The sequence below is a fragment of the Urocampus carinirostris genome, chromosome 9, assembly GCF_059441175.1.
Source record: "Urocampus carinirostris isolate Australia breed hairy pipefish chromosome 9, RoL_Ucar_1.0, whole genome shotgun sequence".
In the NCBI taxonomy this organism is placed as follows: Eukaryota; Metazoa; Chordata; class Actinopteri; order Syngnathiformes; family Syngnathidae; genus Urocampus; species Urocampus carinirostris.
Window position 1 is genome coordinate 23,760,100 of NC_142357.1, and position 18,127 is coordinate 23,778,226.

Here is an 18,127-nt window from a genome sequence, read left to right on the forward strand (position 1 = left end):
GTAGTGGGCGTGTACCATAAACCCTATGTGAAAATATTGTTCCGTTTCCCAGCCAAAATGAACTCCAAAGAAAGCCCTGAGTGTCCCTGAAAGTCTGTCCGCAACGAGTGCACCCTCAAACTGACACGTCTGGATCTTACAACTGTCTTTATTGTCAGGCATAACAACGTAGTGAAAATTGTTTACAGCAAGATTAGACGTGGCATTTCAGGATAAACGCATAATAAAAAACTTAAAAAGAATTTTAAAATAAAAAGATCGTCATAATAAATAGGTATTTTTTTGGGTAGACCATCCTAGCCTAAGTTGTAAATGCCTCATGACAATAGTGCATCTTAAGAACAGTGCAATAAATAATACTGCAATTACATTCAGCAGTAACAAAATTTTCAAAGTGAATAAATAAGATTTGAATACCCTTTTCTCTCACCGGTCAACATATACAACTCTGATGAGTTTAAAATCAAAATCTTTGATAAACAATTGACAAAACAGAGTGAATCATCAAACTAAAGATATATGCATAACCACCTATGGCAAAAAAGTCCTCATGTGTGGAAAAATGTAAAATTAAGATTTTCTAATATTAATCACTTTTGACAAGAAATAATGTGTATTCTGTGAAACGATTTACTTCAAAGTTACAAATAAAGTCTGAATCCATCTTCAAATTAAAAATGGATATACTGGCAATTATTTAGTGAGCATTTTCTATTTTTGTTTTTGTTTGTTTGATTATTTTTTTGAGTCTTTTTATCCGTTTTCGTATTTAGCAAATACAAATCAACTATACACTACAAAATAGAAAATAGGTCAGAATGAGTTAAGCCGCTTTTTTTGGTGATGCCTTTCATTTTTTTGGGTGCTTCGTACTCCCCTTACATCATAATCAGGCAAATTGTCATTAAATCATTGAAAATCAAGGTACAGTTTTCATTCAATCAAGATACATACATTGAGTCACACTTGTTTCAGACTTGTTTGTAGCATCGACCTGTTAAAGGATGACAGTGACAAGAAAAAATACACAAAGTCCGCATCTTTGGGTGGAAAAGATGATGTTTGCCTTTCTACTACAAGCAGAGATAGAACAAGGAAACAAACAAAAAAACTGTGAGAGACCAAAGAATTGATGTGCCCTTTAGGAGTGAGACAAAATGCTTAAATGGCAGGTTTTGCTGACATCTAGAGCACAAAACCCAACATCAATATTGCTTGAGAATAGCTTCAAAATGTCATTTTTGGGGGCTGGCAGTATGAAGGCATTTGTTGAGGTAGGTGTTCAGCAACGTTGCATCAATAGTTAATGCTGCTCTGTCTTGCTTTTTTAATTCATTTGACTTTTTATTTTGAATTAGACCTCCTGATGGAAAAACGTTTTGTTTTTGAAAAGAGAAAGGAATGATTTTAAAACACCGCTACCAGTGTGTAGCTGCTCCATTTATTTTATATTTTAACTACAGCATTGAGACGACATCTTTTACCAGTAGATGGCAGCACAGAATTTGTTTTCGCACATCCTACTTCATGTCACTGCATTGCAGCCCATTTGATTACAAACAGGACAAATAACTCATCACAGAATATAAGTTTATCTCCAGTGCATTTGTTTGCATTTATGAGCACATGATTAAAACTCGTGAAAGTCGACATACTCTCAAATTACGAGCACCGCTGAGGTTAATAATAATAATAATAATAATAATAATTTCCTTGTATTGTCATTCTGTGTAACAATGTACACAGAACGAAATGTCGATTGCACCTGACCCGTTGTAGCGAGCCGATGCAGCCAACAGAGGGCGCCGCCGACCACTTTTTAAGTCTTAGGAATGACTCGGCCGGGGCGCGAACCACCGACCTCCCAGTCTCAAAGCGGGCGCCTTACCATCTAGGCTACTGAGCTGGTTCAATTGAACTTTTATTTTAAAAACAAACATAATCAAATCATTCAAAAAAAATATATTTTCATTATATCATGAGAACCAGATATTTTTGGGATGATGATTTTGCTCATTTAGGTTGTATTTTCCTTATTCTTGCGATGTTTTACCACGAAAAAGGGGGAAAAAAAGCTAATCTTAAAGTTGGTGTCTGTAATTTCAAAATATTGTACTGTCTGATGCCATCCCCCCTCGGATGGGTCTGGCCTTGATGCGGCGAGGGGGCTTGCGTGTTCCAGTGACCCTGGAGAGCGATACCGTCGGGAGCTTGCTCCTGGTAGGGTCACCCATGGCGGGCCGGTCTCCGGGGTAGGTTCCAGACAAACAAAGACCCCAGCGTGTCGGTACGCTGTGAGGTGGCAGCCCCACCAACCGACTATCCTGCGGAGGGCTAACAACTCACCCAGGAGAAACACACTTTGTTACGAAACTGACCAGAGAAAGAAGCCGGACTGACCAACACGGTAACGGACCCCAGCCTGCCCCCGACCAACGAGTACGGATCGATCTTCGTCATAAGACCCGTGTCGCCACCTGGAATGTCCAGACACTCCTTCGCCCCGGAGCTGCCACCCTGCTGTCCCGAGAGCTCTGTCGCTATAACATCACCATGGCAGGGCTCTGTGAAGTACGATGGCAAGGCAATGGTGAAACAACAGCTGGCAACCATTGCTACATCTGGAGTGGCCCCGAGAGTCGGACCGGCCTTTACGGTGTGGCTCTTGCCATTCCAAAAGCCCTCCGGAGGTCCCTCATCAGCTGGACACCAATAAGTGACAGACTACTGTCTGCTCGATTCCTCCACCATCACGGCAAGATGACAGTGATCGTCGCCTACGCCCCCACCGATGTCGCTGATGAGGATGCGAAGGACGCGTTCTTTGACCAACTCCACCAGGCTGTCAACCAAGCCCCACCACACGACGTCACCATCATCCTCACTGATGCCAACGCCACTCTATCCAGCATTGATCGGTCCCCCGGCTCACCTGTCGGCACCACCTTCGTTGACAGCACAACAAACGACAATGGCAACCGCCTCCTCCTCCTCTGCCACCAAAACAACCTTTGTGTTGCTGACACCTGGTTTCCCCGGAAATGCATCCATCACTGGACGTGGTACAGCCCAGATGGCAGAACCAGGAAGGGATTGGACCACATCCTGATATCACGACGCTGGAAGTCGTTTGTAACCAACTGCCGGGTGTTCAGAGGAGCACAGCTTGGCAACACAGACCATCGTCTGCTGGTGGCCCAGCTCAAGCTAAAGCTCCGAGCCAACCAGCACAAGACTCTGCCTCGCCCCGACTCCTCCCGACTCAGCGACCCCAACATCGCCAGAGACTTCAGTTGCTCCATCCGCCGCTCTCTTGATACCCTGGCTCCTGACAAGCTGACAGACTGGGCGGCCTTCAAGGAAAGTGTCCTCCAGTCTGCTCACAATGTCCTCGGACGCCCGCGATCCTCCCCGAGAAAGCCCTGGATATCAGAGAGGACACTAAACATCATAGACCAGCGGCGTGAGGCCCGACTCCGAGGCGACCTCACAGAGTATCGGAGACTGAATCGCCTGCGCAATGTGGCCATTGCTGAAGATAGGGAGAGGTTTTGGCAGGCAGAAGCCCAACAGCTTGAGTCCGCGGCCAACAACAACAACATGAGCCGCGTATTCAGTCTACTACGCCAAGCCCGTAGCGGCCCACACATAAAGACAGCCCTGGTAAAGGACTCAGACGGCAACCTCATCATGACAGAAGCCAACTGCCTCGAGCGCTGGAAGGAGCACTTTAGCCTCCTCTTGCAGCACAGCACCATCCCGGCTGATCCCACCCTCCTACGGGCTGCGAGCACAGCACCTCCTAACGACACCTGCTGCACAGACCCCGTAACACCCGAGGAAGTGAGAGCTGCTCTGAAGAAGTTGAACACCAAGAAAGCCCCCGGCATCTGTGCCATTACCGGCGAGATGCTCAAGGCCGGCGGTGATGGCATGGTGGAGTGGCTAACCCGCCTATTCAACCAGGTGTGGGAATCGGAGCAGCTGCCCACCGACTGGACCAGAGGAGTCATCTTGCCCTTCTGGAAATGCAAGGGCGACAGGCTTGTCTGTGGAAACCACAGAGGCATAACCTTACTCTCCATCCCGGGCAAGGTCTTTACCAGGATCTTGCTCAGCCGTGCCCTTCCAGCAATCAGAAGCTGCCGCCGTCCCCAGCAGGCTGGCTTTATGCCCAACCGCTCCACAACGGACCACATCTCTGCCGTCCGTTTGCTGATAGAAAAGACCCGTGAATTCCGTAAAGATCGCCATCTATATATCGGATTCATTGATCTGAAGGCCGCCTTTGACACCGTCTGCCACTCTTCACTGTGGAACATCCTCCAAGCTCTCAGAGCACCACCCAAGATCATAGCCCTGTTCAAGCTGCTCTACAGCAACACAGAGAGCTGTGTCCGTATCAACGGCATTGACTCCGACTGGTTTGCTATCTCCAGCGGCGTTCGCCAAGGCTGTGTGGCTGCTCCCGACCTTTTTAATTGCATCATCGACCATCTGATGTTCAGGGTTAGTGAGCGCATCCCCGGAGTGTCTTTCGGCAACTACCACCTGACTGACCTGGAGTATGCTGACGACACCATCATTCTCAGCACTTCCTACAGCCAGCTGAGAGACGCTCTGGGCATTTACAGCGAAGAGGCAGCGCGGCTTGGCCTGCAAGTGAGTTGGACGAAAACCAAGTTCATGTATGTCGGTGATGGACCAGATCCACCTCCCATCCAAATTGGTAGCGACATCGTAGAGCCTGTCAAGAGCTTTGTATATCTGGGGTCCATGGTGACAGACAATGGGGACCTAAAACCAGAGATTCTCCGCAGAAGAGCCCTGGCAGCATCTGCTCTGCAGTCTCTCTGGAAACCACTCTGGCGGCACCAGACCATCTCACGCAAGACGAAGCTCCGCATTTACAACCTCGCCGTACTCCCTATCCTGCTTTATGGCTCAGAAACATGGCCCCTGAACGACACCCTGGCCACAAGAATCGATGGTTTTGATAGCAGGGCTCTCAGAACCATCGAGAACATCAGGTGGCCCCAGCGAGTCTCCAATAAAGAGCTCAGAGCCCGCACGTGCCAGCCCCAAGCATCTTCCTTGGTCGCACAACGCCGCACCCGCTGGTTTGGCCATGTCCTTCGTCTACCACCAGACCATCCGACACGAGCCATTCTCCAGTTTGACCCAAAGGCCGCAGGCTGGAGACGACCACGAGGGAAACCCCGCACTCGATGGCTCGACGTCGTTGCGGGCGACCTCCAACAACACGGAGTTGCCGTAGAGGATGCAGAACAGCTGGCACAAGACCGCCAGCATTGGAAAAACCTGGTTCATCTGGTCGGCTCAACGCACAGGGACGGGACCCCCCGACCTTCGCTGGAGCAATAAGTAAGTAAGTAAGATGCCATCTACTGGCTGAAGTAACTTTTGCAGCTCCTTTTGTTGTGCACGCTAGTATGTAAAATTCTAAGATGCGCTCGAATAAACTGTTCCTTTTTCATCTTTTTCTGGGTTTCGGTCGGAATTTGGAATCTATTTGAAAAAGTCCTTTTCTTAATTTCACAATTTTTATCGTAGAACAATAGAAAACCACCAGCATGCACGTGTAATCACTCTCTTCCCTCCAATCCCCCGTCTCCTTTCTACCAGCGTAATGCACTTTGCGGCCAGAACACAGAGGGTAAAAGTAAGATAAAAGCAAATGGTCGCATTGTAAAAAAATAAAATAAAGGCTATTTTAACTCAGTTGGGCATCATTAACACATACTCCAAAAAGATAATATTTAATGTTACACTTTTTAAAGACACCTCAAACTACACAACCCACCCTTTAAGAACAACATCTTCCAAATTCGTGTGTTCAATATTTCCTCATTTTCGTGTTAAAATTAATCATAAAATAGTATTTATCATTTGTTCTAATACAAAAAAAGTAAAACTTAAAGTTAATCATGCAATCAAAAAAAACGATATCTGGATTTTTTTTTAACTTAATATAAATCTGAAATTGTTTAGCTTGACTTTTGCAATATACATTACTAATCTCTTGGATATATTTTTGTGGTATATTTGTTTTCTAATGAGTTAAGGACTAGCTCAATAAAAACCCTCCAAGGTTTCAAAAATAATTTTCTAAAAATTATTATTATTTTACCAATAAAGTTTTGCTCTGGCAATGCATACTTGACAGAAGAACATAAATAATGTAACTAAAGAAAGGATAACTACTGATATAAGACCCTGCAGTTTGGTGGTTTCTTGACAAAATTTAGACAAGAAATGGTCTTTCTCCCTACTCCTTTATTCAAATGTGAGCATTTGAGCCAAACGGTCTCTGACTTCCACTGCTGTCAGTACATATTTCCGTGCCACTCAATTTTGACGGTAAATTCAGGTAATCACTGCTGCAGCAGTGACAGCAAGTCGTTAGGATGTCTTTAAGTCAAGTCTATGCCTCAGCAGGGTGGACATATTGGACTTATTGTTCAATATTTTAACAACCTTGCATTAAGTTGAGAGAAATAATCAACTAAAACATCAGAGGTAGGACTCCCAGGAGAAATCTTTAAAAAAAAAAAAAAAAAAATCAGTTTCTTGAAAGAAATTGCAGATAATTCCTAGTGATAAATGAGGCAAAACGCTTGGTTGTGCTTTTCCAGTGGTCAGCGAACGTGGAAATGTTGACGTTTTCCATCAATGTCTTGGCACTTGTACAAGTCGCCCTCCAGTGTGCCAGCAGGAGAGCATGTGGCCCACTGATACTGTATTTGACATTTGAGCAATGGCACATGGTGAGCGGAGACTCGCAGTGGGACAGTAATTAGCATGTTGATAAGATACCAAGTCCAGTTCATTCTTTTGGCGTTATAATGTATCTGGCAACTGGAAGGATCTTCAACGATACTGTAATCCCTTGTTTTTCATGGAATGATCCTACGGTATTCAAAACCCACAAAGTAAAAACCTTTTTATTTATATTTATCCATTTATTTATTTATCAAATACTCTATTATACATTGAAACCAAAAAACACACCCAATTTACAGGCTCAACTATTTATTTAACAAACGAAAGTTATGTACTTTATAAACGGTTTTTTTCCACAAGTAACCTCTGAACTGTCAAATTATAATTTTAATAATCATTCCGCTTTGTTGCACACCTGTATTAAAGGTGGTGTCCGTAACTTCAAAATATTCCACTTGCTCACGCCATCTTCTGGCTGAGTTCTTTATTGCACCCTCTGTCAAACTGCTTGTATGGTGCTCAGATGCGCTCGAATACTCTTCATTTTTTATCTTTTTTGGTGTTTGTTTTGGCATTTGGACTGTATTTGAAACGGTCCTTTTCCTACTTTCACCATTTTCATCCTAGAAAAAAGCAAAACCTCAAGCACGTGCATACATAATGTAGGTTCGTCAAGTGGTTTTACATATCTGTACAACTCAGACCCTAAAGTCATTGACATGCTGACAGAAACAAGCAGAAAAGGGGCTGGGCAACTGTTTAGCCAATCAGAATGCAAAAGTCAATGCACAATGAAAAATTGCGATACGATACAGCATGGATTTCTATACCGTATTTTCCAGACTATAGTGCGCACGTCGAAAACGTAAATTGGTCAGAAATTTGAACTCGCGCCTTATAATTCGCTGCGCCTTATATACGGATCAAGTTTAAAATGCTTACAAGTAAATTACCATACTTGGGCAATTATTGATCAGTTGATAAATATCATCGTCCACAACTGTAAAACAATGGTGGCAATGGGGATCAAACCCGGATAACGATAGTGAGGGTGGGGGGATTTTTTGAAGGGTTAGAGCGCAGAATCTTCATCACCAGGCCACTAGGGACATGGCTGACATATGAAAAGGCATTATATTTCATCTCATTATCACACTATACTTGGTCATGGTCACAGAAAAAAACGTTGGAGAATACCTAAAAGTGCATAAAGAGCATTATTACATTTGGTTTAACCTCTTCTCAGCTCAAATTAATCAAAAATTAAAGTGACAAACATTTTTAGTACGTGCGGCCATGATTGAAATCATTTATTGATAACGTAACTATAAACTCAATACCAACATGAAATTCACAATGTTACAAAGTTTTTTCCCCTTATGTTTTTTGTTGCATTTATTTATATCTTTCATTTTGACTTTGTTTTCTCCTTTCTCTAACTAACATGGTACCATGACTAAAAATAGTGTGATAATGAGATAAAACCTAATGCCTTTTCATGTGTCGTCTGTATCCCTTGAGGTGTAATGCATAGGATACAGTGCTCTTCCCACTGCAATCCAGGTTTCAATACCATTGCATTGTTTGTTTTGTGATCAATAATATATTTACAGTACTTAGCTTTTTTTTTTTTTTTTTTTTTTTTTTGGTAATCCGGACCACCTTACAGTGTGGATAATACTTTTTTTCCAGAATATGGCTATTGTTTCACAGCTAGTTTTCATTTGTATAATTTTATTCCCACAATCTTGAAAACTACCTGTACTGTTCTACTGAAATCGTATTGGAAGACATAGTCGGAGATGGAGCAATCCATCTATTTCCGAGTGCTTGCGTTAGCCCTGTCAGCAGAAAGATTGTCCCAATGACAGCTGTAGTAAATAACAGAACCGGGAAATAAGCAAAAGCTAAATCTCTGCCTCAGATTATTTGAAGTGATTGACTGCCGTGTCAGTTTATCACATTTCATTGTTAACAGATAGATTAAATAAAAGGTTTGCCAAAAGCACACTTTTTTGAAGAATGCAAACATATATTAAATTTATGGATGTTTTTAAAAAAAATTGTCATCTTTTTATCATTTCTTTCTGCTGCTAGATGATTTGGAGTGTGTCATAGTGGAATTTGGACAAGCTACACACTGGACTGGCGATAAGCCAACCAGGACCCTATTGTACATGCACTCTAACTAAGGAAGTAAATGAACAAAAGTAAACAAAATGATAAATTATTGCCGACTTGTGAGGAAATGTTGCTCATTTTAAGTCCATTATTTTTTTTCTCTTAAAAATAAGAAATAAAATCTGTAGATGGCATATATTTTTGCTTTGTTTAAGGACAATTTTGCTAATTAAAAGTATCGTTTTTCGGTGGGGGTTTATAAACAAAGTAATACTTAGTTAGGGTCAATATTTTAATTTTAATTTGTATAGCTTTCATGAAATGCCTGAAATACTTTAAATTAATTGATATTATAAGTAAGATAATTATTGCCCCATTGGCAGTTAATTTGGTATTTTTAAGGGTGCTGAAAGGAATTCGAAACTCTTTCTTTCTGCCGTTATCTCCTGGCGTAAAGTCATGATCATAGATTCGATCAGCTCACTCATAATGCGCATGCAAGCTCTTGAATTTCTTAGAAGCGCACGAATAAGCTTTTCTATTTTTTATCTTTTTGGGGGTTGGTATTTGAAAAGGGCCTTTTCTTCCCTTTACCATTTTCATGCTTCGCTAAGGGCCCGGTCACACAGCCGTTTGCATCTGTATTGCGGGTAAAATTTTGCGTTTTTTTTTTTGCCCGTGGTTGCCCGCGATGGAAAATGCGCAAAATTGGCCAACCCGCTGTTCATCGGTATTATGCCCGCAAAACAGATGCCGGCGACTGTTCCGCTTCCTCATCGCGTCATTTCCTCGTCATTTTCTCGTGTGGACCACGGGTATAAAAGCTCCCGAGCCGGTGTTGCGCCCAAATCCGACTCCTACTCCCGTCCTACCCATGTGTAACCACGCCCTGGCCGCGGCCAGAGCACGTCGTTCCGCATCATTTCCGCGTCATTACCTCGTGTGCCGCCCGCGGTTAACACGTGCTCAAAGTTTTGAGCAGCTCAAAACTTTTTCGCACGGCCAACCGCGTGTGAATTTCCTACCGCGAGTAAAGCACTGCTGTATCTCGTCTATATGGCGGTCTCAAAGCGTCCAACAGCGCCAAACAGCGTCTGCTTCACGGCCAGAAGTTTCTGGCCGTGATTCAGCCTCGATATGCCCGTGAAAAGCTGTGTACCGTGCTCTAGAGTATTGAGCAGCGCAAAACTTTTTCGCGCTGCCAAACGCGCGTGAATTTCCAACCGCGTGTTAAGCACTGCTGTATCTTGTCTGTATGGCGACCTCAAAGCGTCCAATAGCGTCCGCCTCACAGGCTGAAATTTCTGGCCGTGATTCAGCCGCAAACGGCTGTGTGACCGGGCCCTAACCAAAAACTGCAACTAAGGAGCATATGGTCAATCTCCAGCTACACATAGAAGATTTTTGTTTTTCTGTTTTAATAGCATAATCAGGCTAAAATACTTTGAAATTAAAAAAATAATCCTAAGAAATGGAAAGATTTGATGATTATATATTTAAATAACTACTGTCGATAATTTATAGCCCCAATGTTTAATATTTGACCACTAAATGGCACTGTATTGTCAAATGCAATAAAAACAAGTGCCACAGAGCACAGCGTAGCAGCAAGAAGCCAGACAAACAGGGCTGTGACTTTTAGTCAGGGATTCCACTATGTGAAACAGACAAATTTCTTGCCCGATGATTTTTGTTAAATAAAAATTAACATCAGTATGATAGTTCATTTGTTTTTGCTTAGTATTCAAATATATATATTTTTTTACTAAATGAAAGTGTTTTTGTACCACTAGGAGGCACAAAAAATGCCCACTGTCCCTTTAATGGAATTTTAGGGAAATTATTGCCATGTATAGGCTTTTATTTTAAATGATCAGTTTGGGTGGTGCAATGAGAGGGACATGTATTTACTGCTAATAGCAATAGAAATCTTATGTAATATCATTCTTATCTGTGCCTGTTATGTTTTTGATGACTAATAATTATATTAGTATATTAGTATAGCCCTCAATCACAAAGAGTCTCAAAGGGGTGCACAGAACCACAGATTATTATTATTATTATTACTATTATTGGTCATGAAATTATAACTTTTTTAGAAGCAGTTTGAACACAAAGAGTTCTTATTTAAGAAAGTAGTTGACCCTGGCGAAAGAGACATTTATGGTCCGCTAATTGGTTTATAAATCAAAGATGTCATGTCACTTTTCTGTTTGTTTTTCAAACACATGTATATTGCGAAAAAAACATGTTTTTTTGTTTTAACTATGAGAACCTTGGAAGCCACATGCATCAATAACCACCCGCGGTGTGTTGTGTTTTCTAACACAAAGTCATAAAACAGCCTACAGGCTAGACACGGGGTCTCTCCAGCAGTATTCTTTCAGCATCAGTAATTTGAGTTTGTACTCGCCCTTACAGCCTTAAAACTGTTCCCATTATTGTCCATCGCTCTTCTGTGTCTTTCTCCTCGGGTTGCAAAAAGGTAAAAAAAACACTTGGTATTGAGGGATTTTCAGTGTGATGCAAGAAAAGAAAGTAAGGCTGCAACTAACGATTGTTTTAATAATTAATGAATCGGTCAATTTTTTTTTGATATTCGATAAATCCTATTTTGTGTAAAAAAAAAAAAAAAAAATCATTTTTCATTTCCCAACCGTATTCCATAGTGCAGTGTGCACATTCGCCTAACACGTGAAGGTCCTGGTTGGACCGGGTCGAAACAAATGTAAGCCTTGAGAGGGATGGCCGCCACCAGGCTGTACTAGCTTAAGACGCACCTCAGAGAAATGGTGCCCCTACGACTATTAGTGGTTAAGGGATCCTACCAGCCAACCAATTCTTTATTCAAATATTGAAGGTTTGGATATATGGAAAAAGAGCACAATATAATATTCGAACAAAACAAAAATCCAAGTGTTTGTTGATTGGCTTAACAATAAACAAAAATACATTCAAGCTTTGAATTCGATAAACATTCCTTATGTGCAAAATAATATAGATTATGCTTCAGAATTGGCCTCTTGTGTTGAGTTAATCCTCATTAACCAGCTCAGTAGCCTAGATGGTAGGGCGCCCGCTTTGAGACTGGGAGGTCGCTGGTTCGCGCCTCGGCCGAGTCATACCTAAGACTTATAACATTGGTAAAATGGCGGCGCCCTCTGTTGGCTGCGGCTGCATCGGCTCGCTACAACGGGTCAGGTGTATCGACATTTCGTTCTTACAATGAATGACAATACAAAGGAAATTATTATTATTATTATTATTATTATTAAATTTTTCTTTTTACTTTTTCATTTAATTGATTATTATTATTTATTTATAATTTATTCAGATTTATTTTTTTTCATTTGTATTTCTGTTCCCTTGAAAATTGTAAACGTTGTTGTGTTTGACTGTTTTATGCTAATTTTGTTTTTAACGGTTCAATGTTCGGTAAAAAAAAAAGTACATTAAAAAAAAAGTAAGATACTTTTTTTATATAAACGCTCTTGAGGCGCCCACTGACGGACCTTATTGGTACTACAACTCTCAATGTCACAACAAAATAAAATATGCATTGAATTAGCGTGTTTAATGTCTCATAAATCGCGCGACACAACAAATCATGAAATTAGTTGCCAACGCTTTTAATAATCAATATTAATCGATTTTATCGATTTGTTGTTGCAGCCCTAAAATAATCAATCCCACAACAATTTTCAAAGGGACAGTGTGTAATATTTAGTCCCTCCTACTGGTACAAAAAAACTTTCATTCAGTAGAAAAAAGACATGAATTTGAATATTGGGCAGAAAAACATGAACTATGATTTTAATTGAAAATCATAAGTCGAGAAATTCGTATTTGTTTTGTATGGCGGAATCTTATTTGTCTGGCATCTTGCTGCTACGTTTTGCTTTGTGGCACTAGTTTTCGTTCGCATTAGACCACAGTGTCATCTAGTGGTCAAATTTTAAAGTATTTTACCAACCATTAGTTGCAGTAATCTAATGAAATAATCCCATGACATGTGATATTGTAAAGAAATTAAAATAAACATTTCTTTCCCCAGGCTCTTACAACTGGAAGTATCCCGAGCTTCATTGAAGGGGTGAGGAATCTAAATTCCCCAGCCTTATTGGAAGACAATATAATCTCTCAAGCCAAAAAAGCTGGGAAAAAGATGATCCTTTATGGAGATGCGACCTGGTTGCAGCTCTTCCCCAAACACTTCATGGAGTACGACAGCACATTCTCCTTCGTCTCTGACTTTTACGAGGTACGTTCATCGCTGATAATAAGATGAATTTGTCAAAAATGTGTACTAAAAGCGTATCACCCTGCCTTTAGACTTGGATTTTATAACCCATGGGCTGTGATTCATTAAAAGTAATGACATTTAATTAAAGCAATTTAGTCACCGAGCATTTAATATTTAATAAGCAATCTTTGAGAAATGTCAATCTTTAAGAAACGTGCAACAGGGTTACTCGGGGGGTAAACAGTTTCAGAACCTCTTATTTTGCAAAGGTTTAAATAATTCAGGTCCTGGATCAGATGTGTTCAAATTCCTACGGTAACTTCGTAGGGGAACACACGGAAAAAAATAACAAATGCCACTTTAATTGATTTCATCTTTTATTTTATTGTTTATGTAATTTAACAAGCACACCAAAAATGTTTATTGTTCTATTAGTTTTGTTTAGAATTCTACAAAACAGATCAGTTTTATGTAAATATTGGGATGCACGATAATTATTGATCTGATATTTGTCGGTCAGATAATGGCAAAAGGTGATAACAGATATTGGTCTATGATATATCGGTCCAATGCAAATGTTCTTGGACACATAACAAATGGCATCATTATGTATTTTGTGTTTTTTCAATATTCTACAGAGTGTTAAGGGAAGTTAAATTGTGGAAATTATGAGATTGTGGATTGCGTTTCAATTATATATTTTTACTAAGATCAGAAGAAAGGAATGCTTAAAATTTACATCAACTCATTTACCATTTGTTATATCCAAACATCTTCTTTGTAATTGTCCCCCCTCCTATTTTTATACAAGAAAACAAGTTTCATAATCCAACAAAATGAGAAATAAATTGCATTACTTAAAAATAAATCTTCTGTCTATGGCGCAAGAATACAACAGGGCTCTCCAACCTTTTTCAATCTGAGAGCTACTTATTGTTAAGACGCGCAGACGGCAAGCACTTTGATATCTGTTTCTAAAATAACAACTTATAATGTCATTACTAAGTTATTACCAGATTAATTATTGGAAGGACGGTTAAATAGAATCAGCCTATCACGAAAAAGATCATTTGAATAGAAAACTCAATGACCCAGCACTGGTGAGCTATTTTCAGAACAGGTCTGCAGGCACCTCAGCTTCCCTTAGGCGGCACCGAATTCCACCAGTAGTGGTATAGTATCAGCATTTCGTGTCAATATCAACTTCTACCCAAGAGTTGAGTAATTTTTTTTTTTTTTTCAAAAATGGTATCCAACTATTGGTAATAATGATTTTTAACGGACTTTACATGTAAAGAAATCTGACATGCTACAGAGTTTGAAAGCAAAGAGGTGACAACAAAAACATTTGGATAAAGGAAAAAATATAGAAAGTTTAAAAAAAATATAGTCTATTTTTAAAGGTCTTCATTTGTTCGATCAAGGTCTTTGGCATCAACCAGGGTTCATACGGGTTCTTGAAAGTTTTTTTAAATGCTTGAATTTTAATGTTCTGTTTTCAAGGGTCGAAAAGTCCTTGAATTTTGGGTAAAGTGCTTTGGACAAACCCTGAATGCTCCACTTTTTTTTTTGAGTCATGTCATATTGTGTCTTGCAGGCTGACAACAATGTGACCCGCCATTTGGACGTCACGCTCAAAAGAGATGACTGGGACATTCTGATCCTCCACTACCTTGGCCTTGACCAAATCGGGCATCACACTGGACCCCACAGCATAAAAATGCCGTCCAAACTGTTGGAGATGGATGATATCCTTAAGAAGATCCACGGCTCTCTCGTTTCGAAGGTGAATGTCACACACTTGAAAATATATGCAATTTCTCCTTCTTTTGATGGACAGATGGAAAAAGAATAAGTACAGACCCTTGCAAAAGTATTGCATTACCTTCGGCCTTCAAACTTATAGATTGAAAAAAAACTCAAAATATTTTCCAAATATCAACATTTGAGACACAATTGTGAAAAGAAACCAAATTTATTCAATATTTTTATTTTGCTTACAAACAAAAAAAATGAAAAGTAGGCATTGCAAAAATATTGGCCCCGTTGAGTTAATACTTTGTACAACCTCCTTTTGCTGTGATCACGGCCACAAGTGTTTTTTGGGTATGACTTGTGTTTTGCACAGGTTGAAACAGAAATATTAGCCATTTTTCTTACAAAACAGCTGGTTCCTTAGGGTTTTTATGGTGATCGTTTGTGAATAGCATTTTTCACAAATACTCTGTAGCAGGGTGTCAGTACAGTCAAAACGAGGTCGGTTTGTGTGACACCTTGACTGTAAACCGTAATGGGAATATGCTCTTTATATCCCGGACTGAACCCATTGTTATGTCAGTTCTGCTCCGGCTATGCATGCACCAGACTCGGCGTTGCGCTTAAGAGTCTATGTGCGTCAGAGAAACGTTGCGCGCGCAGCATTTTATCTCCGAGCCATATGTACTCATGAAAAGAGCCATGTCTGGCTCGTGAGCCATAGGTTGCCGACCCCTGCTCTATAGGAATGAGGTCTGGACTTTGGATTGGCCATTCTAACCCCTTTATAGTTTGTTTTAAACCATTCCATTGTAAATTATGCTCTGTTTAGGGTCATTGTCCTGTTGGAAGGTGAGCCTGTGCCCCATTTTCAGGTCTCTCACAGATTTTCTGCCAGATTCGCCCTGTATTTGGCGCAATCCATCTTCCCATCAACTCTAAAGAAGAAAAGCAACCCCAGAGCATGATGCTGCCACCACCATGTTTGACAGTGGCGATGGTATTTTCAGGGTTATGTGCTGTGTGACTCTTAAACCTAATGTAACGCTTTGCATTCAGTTCAAATAGTTCCTTGTAGGTTTTGTCTGACGGAGCACCTTGTTCCACATGTTATTTGTGTCTTCCCATGTGGCTTCTTGCAACACCAAACATAACATTTTTTATGATATTGTTTTAGAAAGGGCTTTCTTCTTGCCACACCTTCATAGTGGGCAGATTTATATAGTTGTTTTATGCACAGATTGCCCCACCTCAGATGTGTTTGCCTGCAGGTCATCCATTGAACTCATGAACCTCTTTGTTGCTTCTCTGATTAGTTTTTTACTTGTTTGGGCTGAAAGATTAGACGGACGACCATTTGGTAGGTTTGCAGTGGTTTTATGTCCTCCCCATTTTTATATTATTGCTCGCACAGTGCTCTGGGAGATTTGTAAATGTTGCAAATTCTTTCTTGGGTCCGATTCCTGCTTCAAACCTTTCCGCAAATGTATCCCGGCCATTCCTGTGTGTTCTTTGTTCTTCATATGTATAGTGCCTCCTTTCACAGACCTCTGAATCCATCACAGAGCAGGTGCACTTAAACTGAGTATAACTGACACACGTGTCTACTCTGTCACTGTTAATCATTTAATTCAACATTGGATCATTCAGAATATTGTTAGAATATGATATTGTGAATGTATTTAATTGTTGTTAAAGGTGTCGATAAAAATTGTTCAAACCTCACATTGTTTATTTGCTTTTAATAGTGTCAATAAAATTGTTCAAACCAAACCCCCAAAAAATCACGGAACTTCTGGAATCAGTTGGCTGAGCTAAGAGAACATGCGTCCAATATTTTTGCTGTACCTCCTGTTTTTTTGTTGTAATTATAATGTAAAATATTGGAATAATTTGGTCTCTCTTCACGATTGTGTCTCTCATGTTGTGGATCCTAAGAAAATATTTTCTTTTGTCTTTTTTTAAGTTTGAAGCCTGAAATGTGGCAATATGAGAAAAAGTTATTGGGAGGGCCAATACTTTACTAGGCACTATATTTTTTTCCATAAAAATAATTCGTAAAATAAAGTAGGCCTGATAAGAAAATGAACCCGAGTAGTTAATGACAAGTTGCATTTGTTTATGATGAACGCACGCACAGCAAAAAAACTCATTACATCAACATGTCTTTTATTTGTGTGTTGTAAGCACACACAGAAACACACGTGTTAAGTTTAACAGTAATTCTGTAAAATGTGTAATAACACCCTCCTACACAAAATAATCAAGCACCTCATAAAACTGTTGTCAGTTTTATGGCCTCAGTAAATTGCTAAAAGCAATTATGGTTCCCCTAGAAGTTAGGTACGCGGATGTTAGGACTTGTGTCTGATGATTTCATATCTCTTGTTTGGTTGCCCATGGGGGGGGGGTTCTTGAATGTGGGCACTTTATGTTTGAAATATGTCTTTAAAAAGTGCATCAATGCTAAATCACAGCACTTGCTTATTTTTCTTGTTTGTTGATCATTGTAGCAGGCTGAAGAATCTTTGCCGTATCTGTTGATTCTTCTGTCAGACCACGGGATGTCAGATATTGGTAGCCACGGAGGCTCCACGGACCCAGAAGTCAATACACCTATGGTGCTTATAAGCCCTGCCTTCAAACGGAAAAGTAAAAAGATTTTATGTTTTTTGGGGGAGAGGGGATACTAGTTTTGAAATGCTTTCAGAATTTCCAGTGCAAATTTAAAAATGTTGCTGTAAATCAAGTAGAAATTTACAAAAGAAGGGATGTTATCCCTTTTTGCATGAACAAATATTGTATTATGTTCAATTGTGCCCTGTTAATGAGTTTATTGATATCTTATGGTATTTTTAGACCAGCCTGTAGCTGTCTCAGACATTTACGTCATCATGCACACTGCGCTGTATTGATTATGTACCTCTCCAATAACAGCAAAACATTTTAACATTGTAGAGCTCTTACAAAGAATTCTTAACACCCATTCACGATCAATTACCGTATTTTCTGCACTATGGGGCACACCGGATCACAAGGCGCGCACCCCCAAATATTTGTCATTTTTATATTTTTTCATGCATCGAATCACGGCATGGGAGGTGCTGGATACTATTCACTTGACTACTAGAGATACAGATAATACACTGAAAGGAATCAGGTTTTATATCATCATCACACTATTTTTTTGTCACGCTACAACAGTGTTGATGTTATTATTTGGCCGGGCTGTGAGAATATTGTCAGACATTAAACCGATCCGTG

The 18,127-nt window shown here is 40.2% G+C and overlaps 1 protein-coding gene across 2 annotated transcripts in view; it reads left to right on the forward strand.

The window, feature by feature from the left end:
* Positions 1 to 18,127, forward strand: part of pigg (phosphatidylinositol glycan anchor biosynthesis class G (EMM blood group)) — a 59,209-nt gene that overhangs the window by 2,605 nt on the left and 38,477 nt on the right. The window contains exons 3-5 of one of the 2 annotated variants that reach the window (XM_088343304.1): positions 12,920 to 13,126; positions 14,706 to 14,894; positions 17,377 to 17,515. In XM_088343304.1, the coding sequence (XP_088199430.1) occupies positions 12,920 to 13,126; positions 14,706 to 14,894; positions 17,377 to 17,515 (535 nt within the window). The remainder of the gene's footprint in view (positions 1 to 12,919; positions 13,127 to 14,705; positions 14,895 to 17,376; positions 17,516 to 18,127) is intronic. The other variant, XM_088343305.1, reaches the window with a different exon arrangement.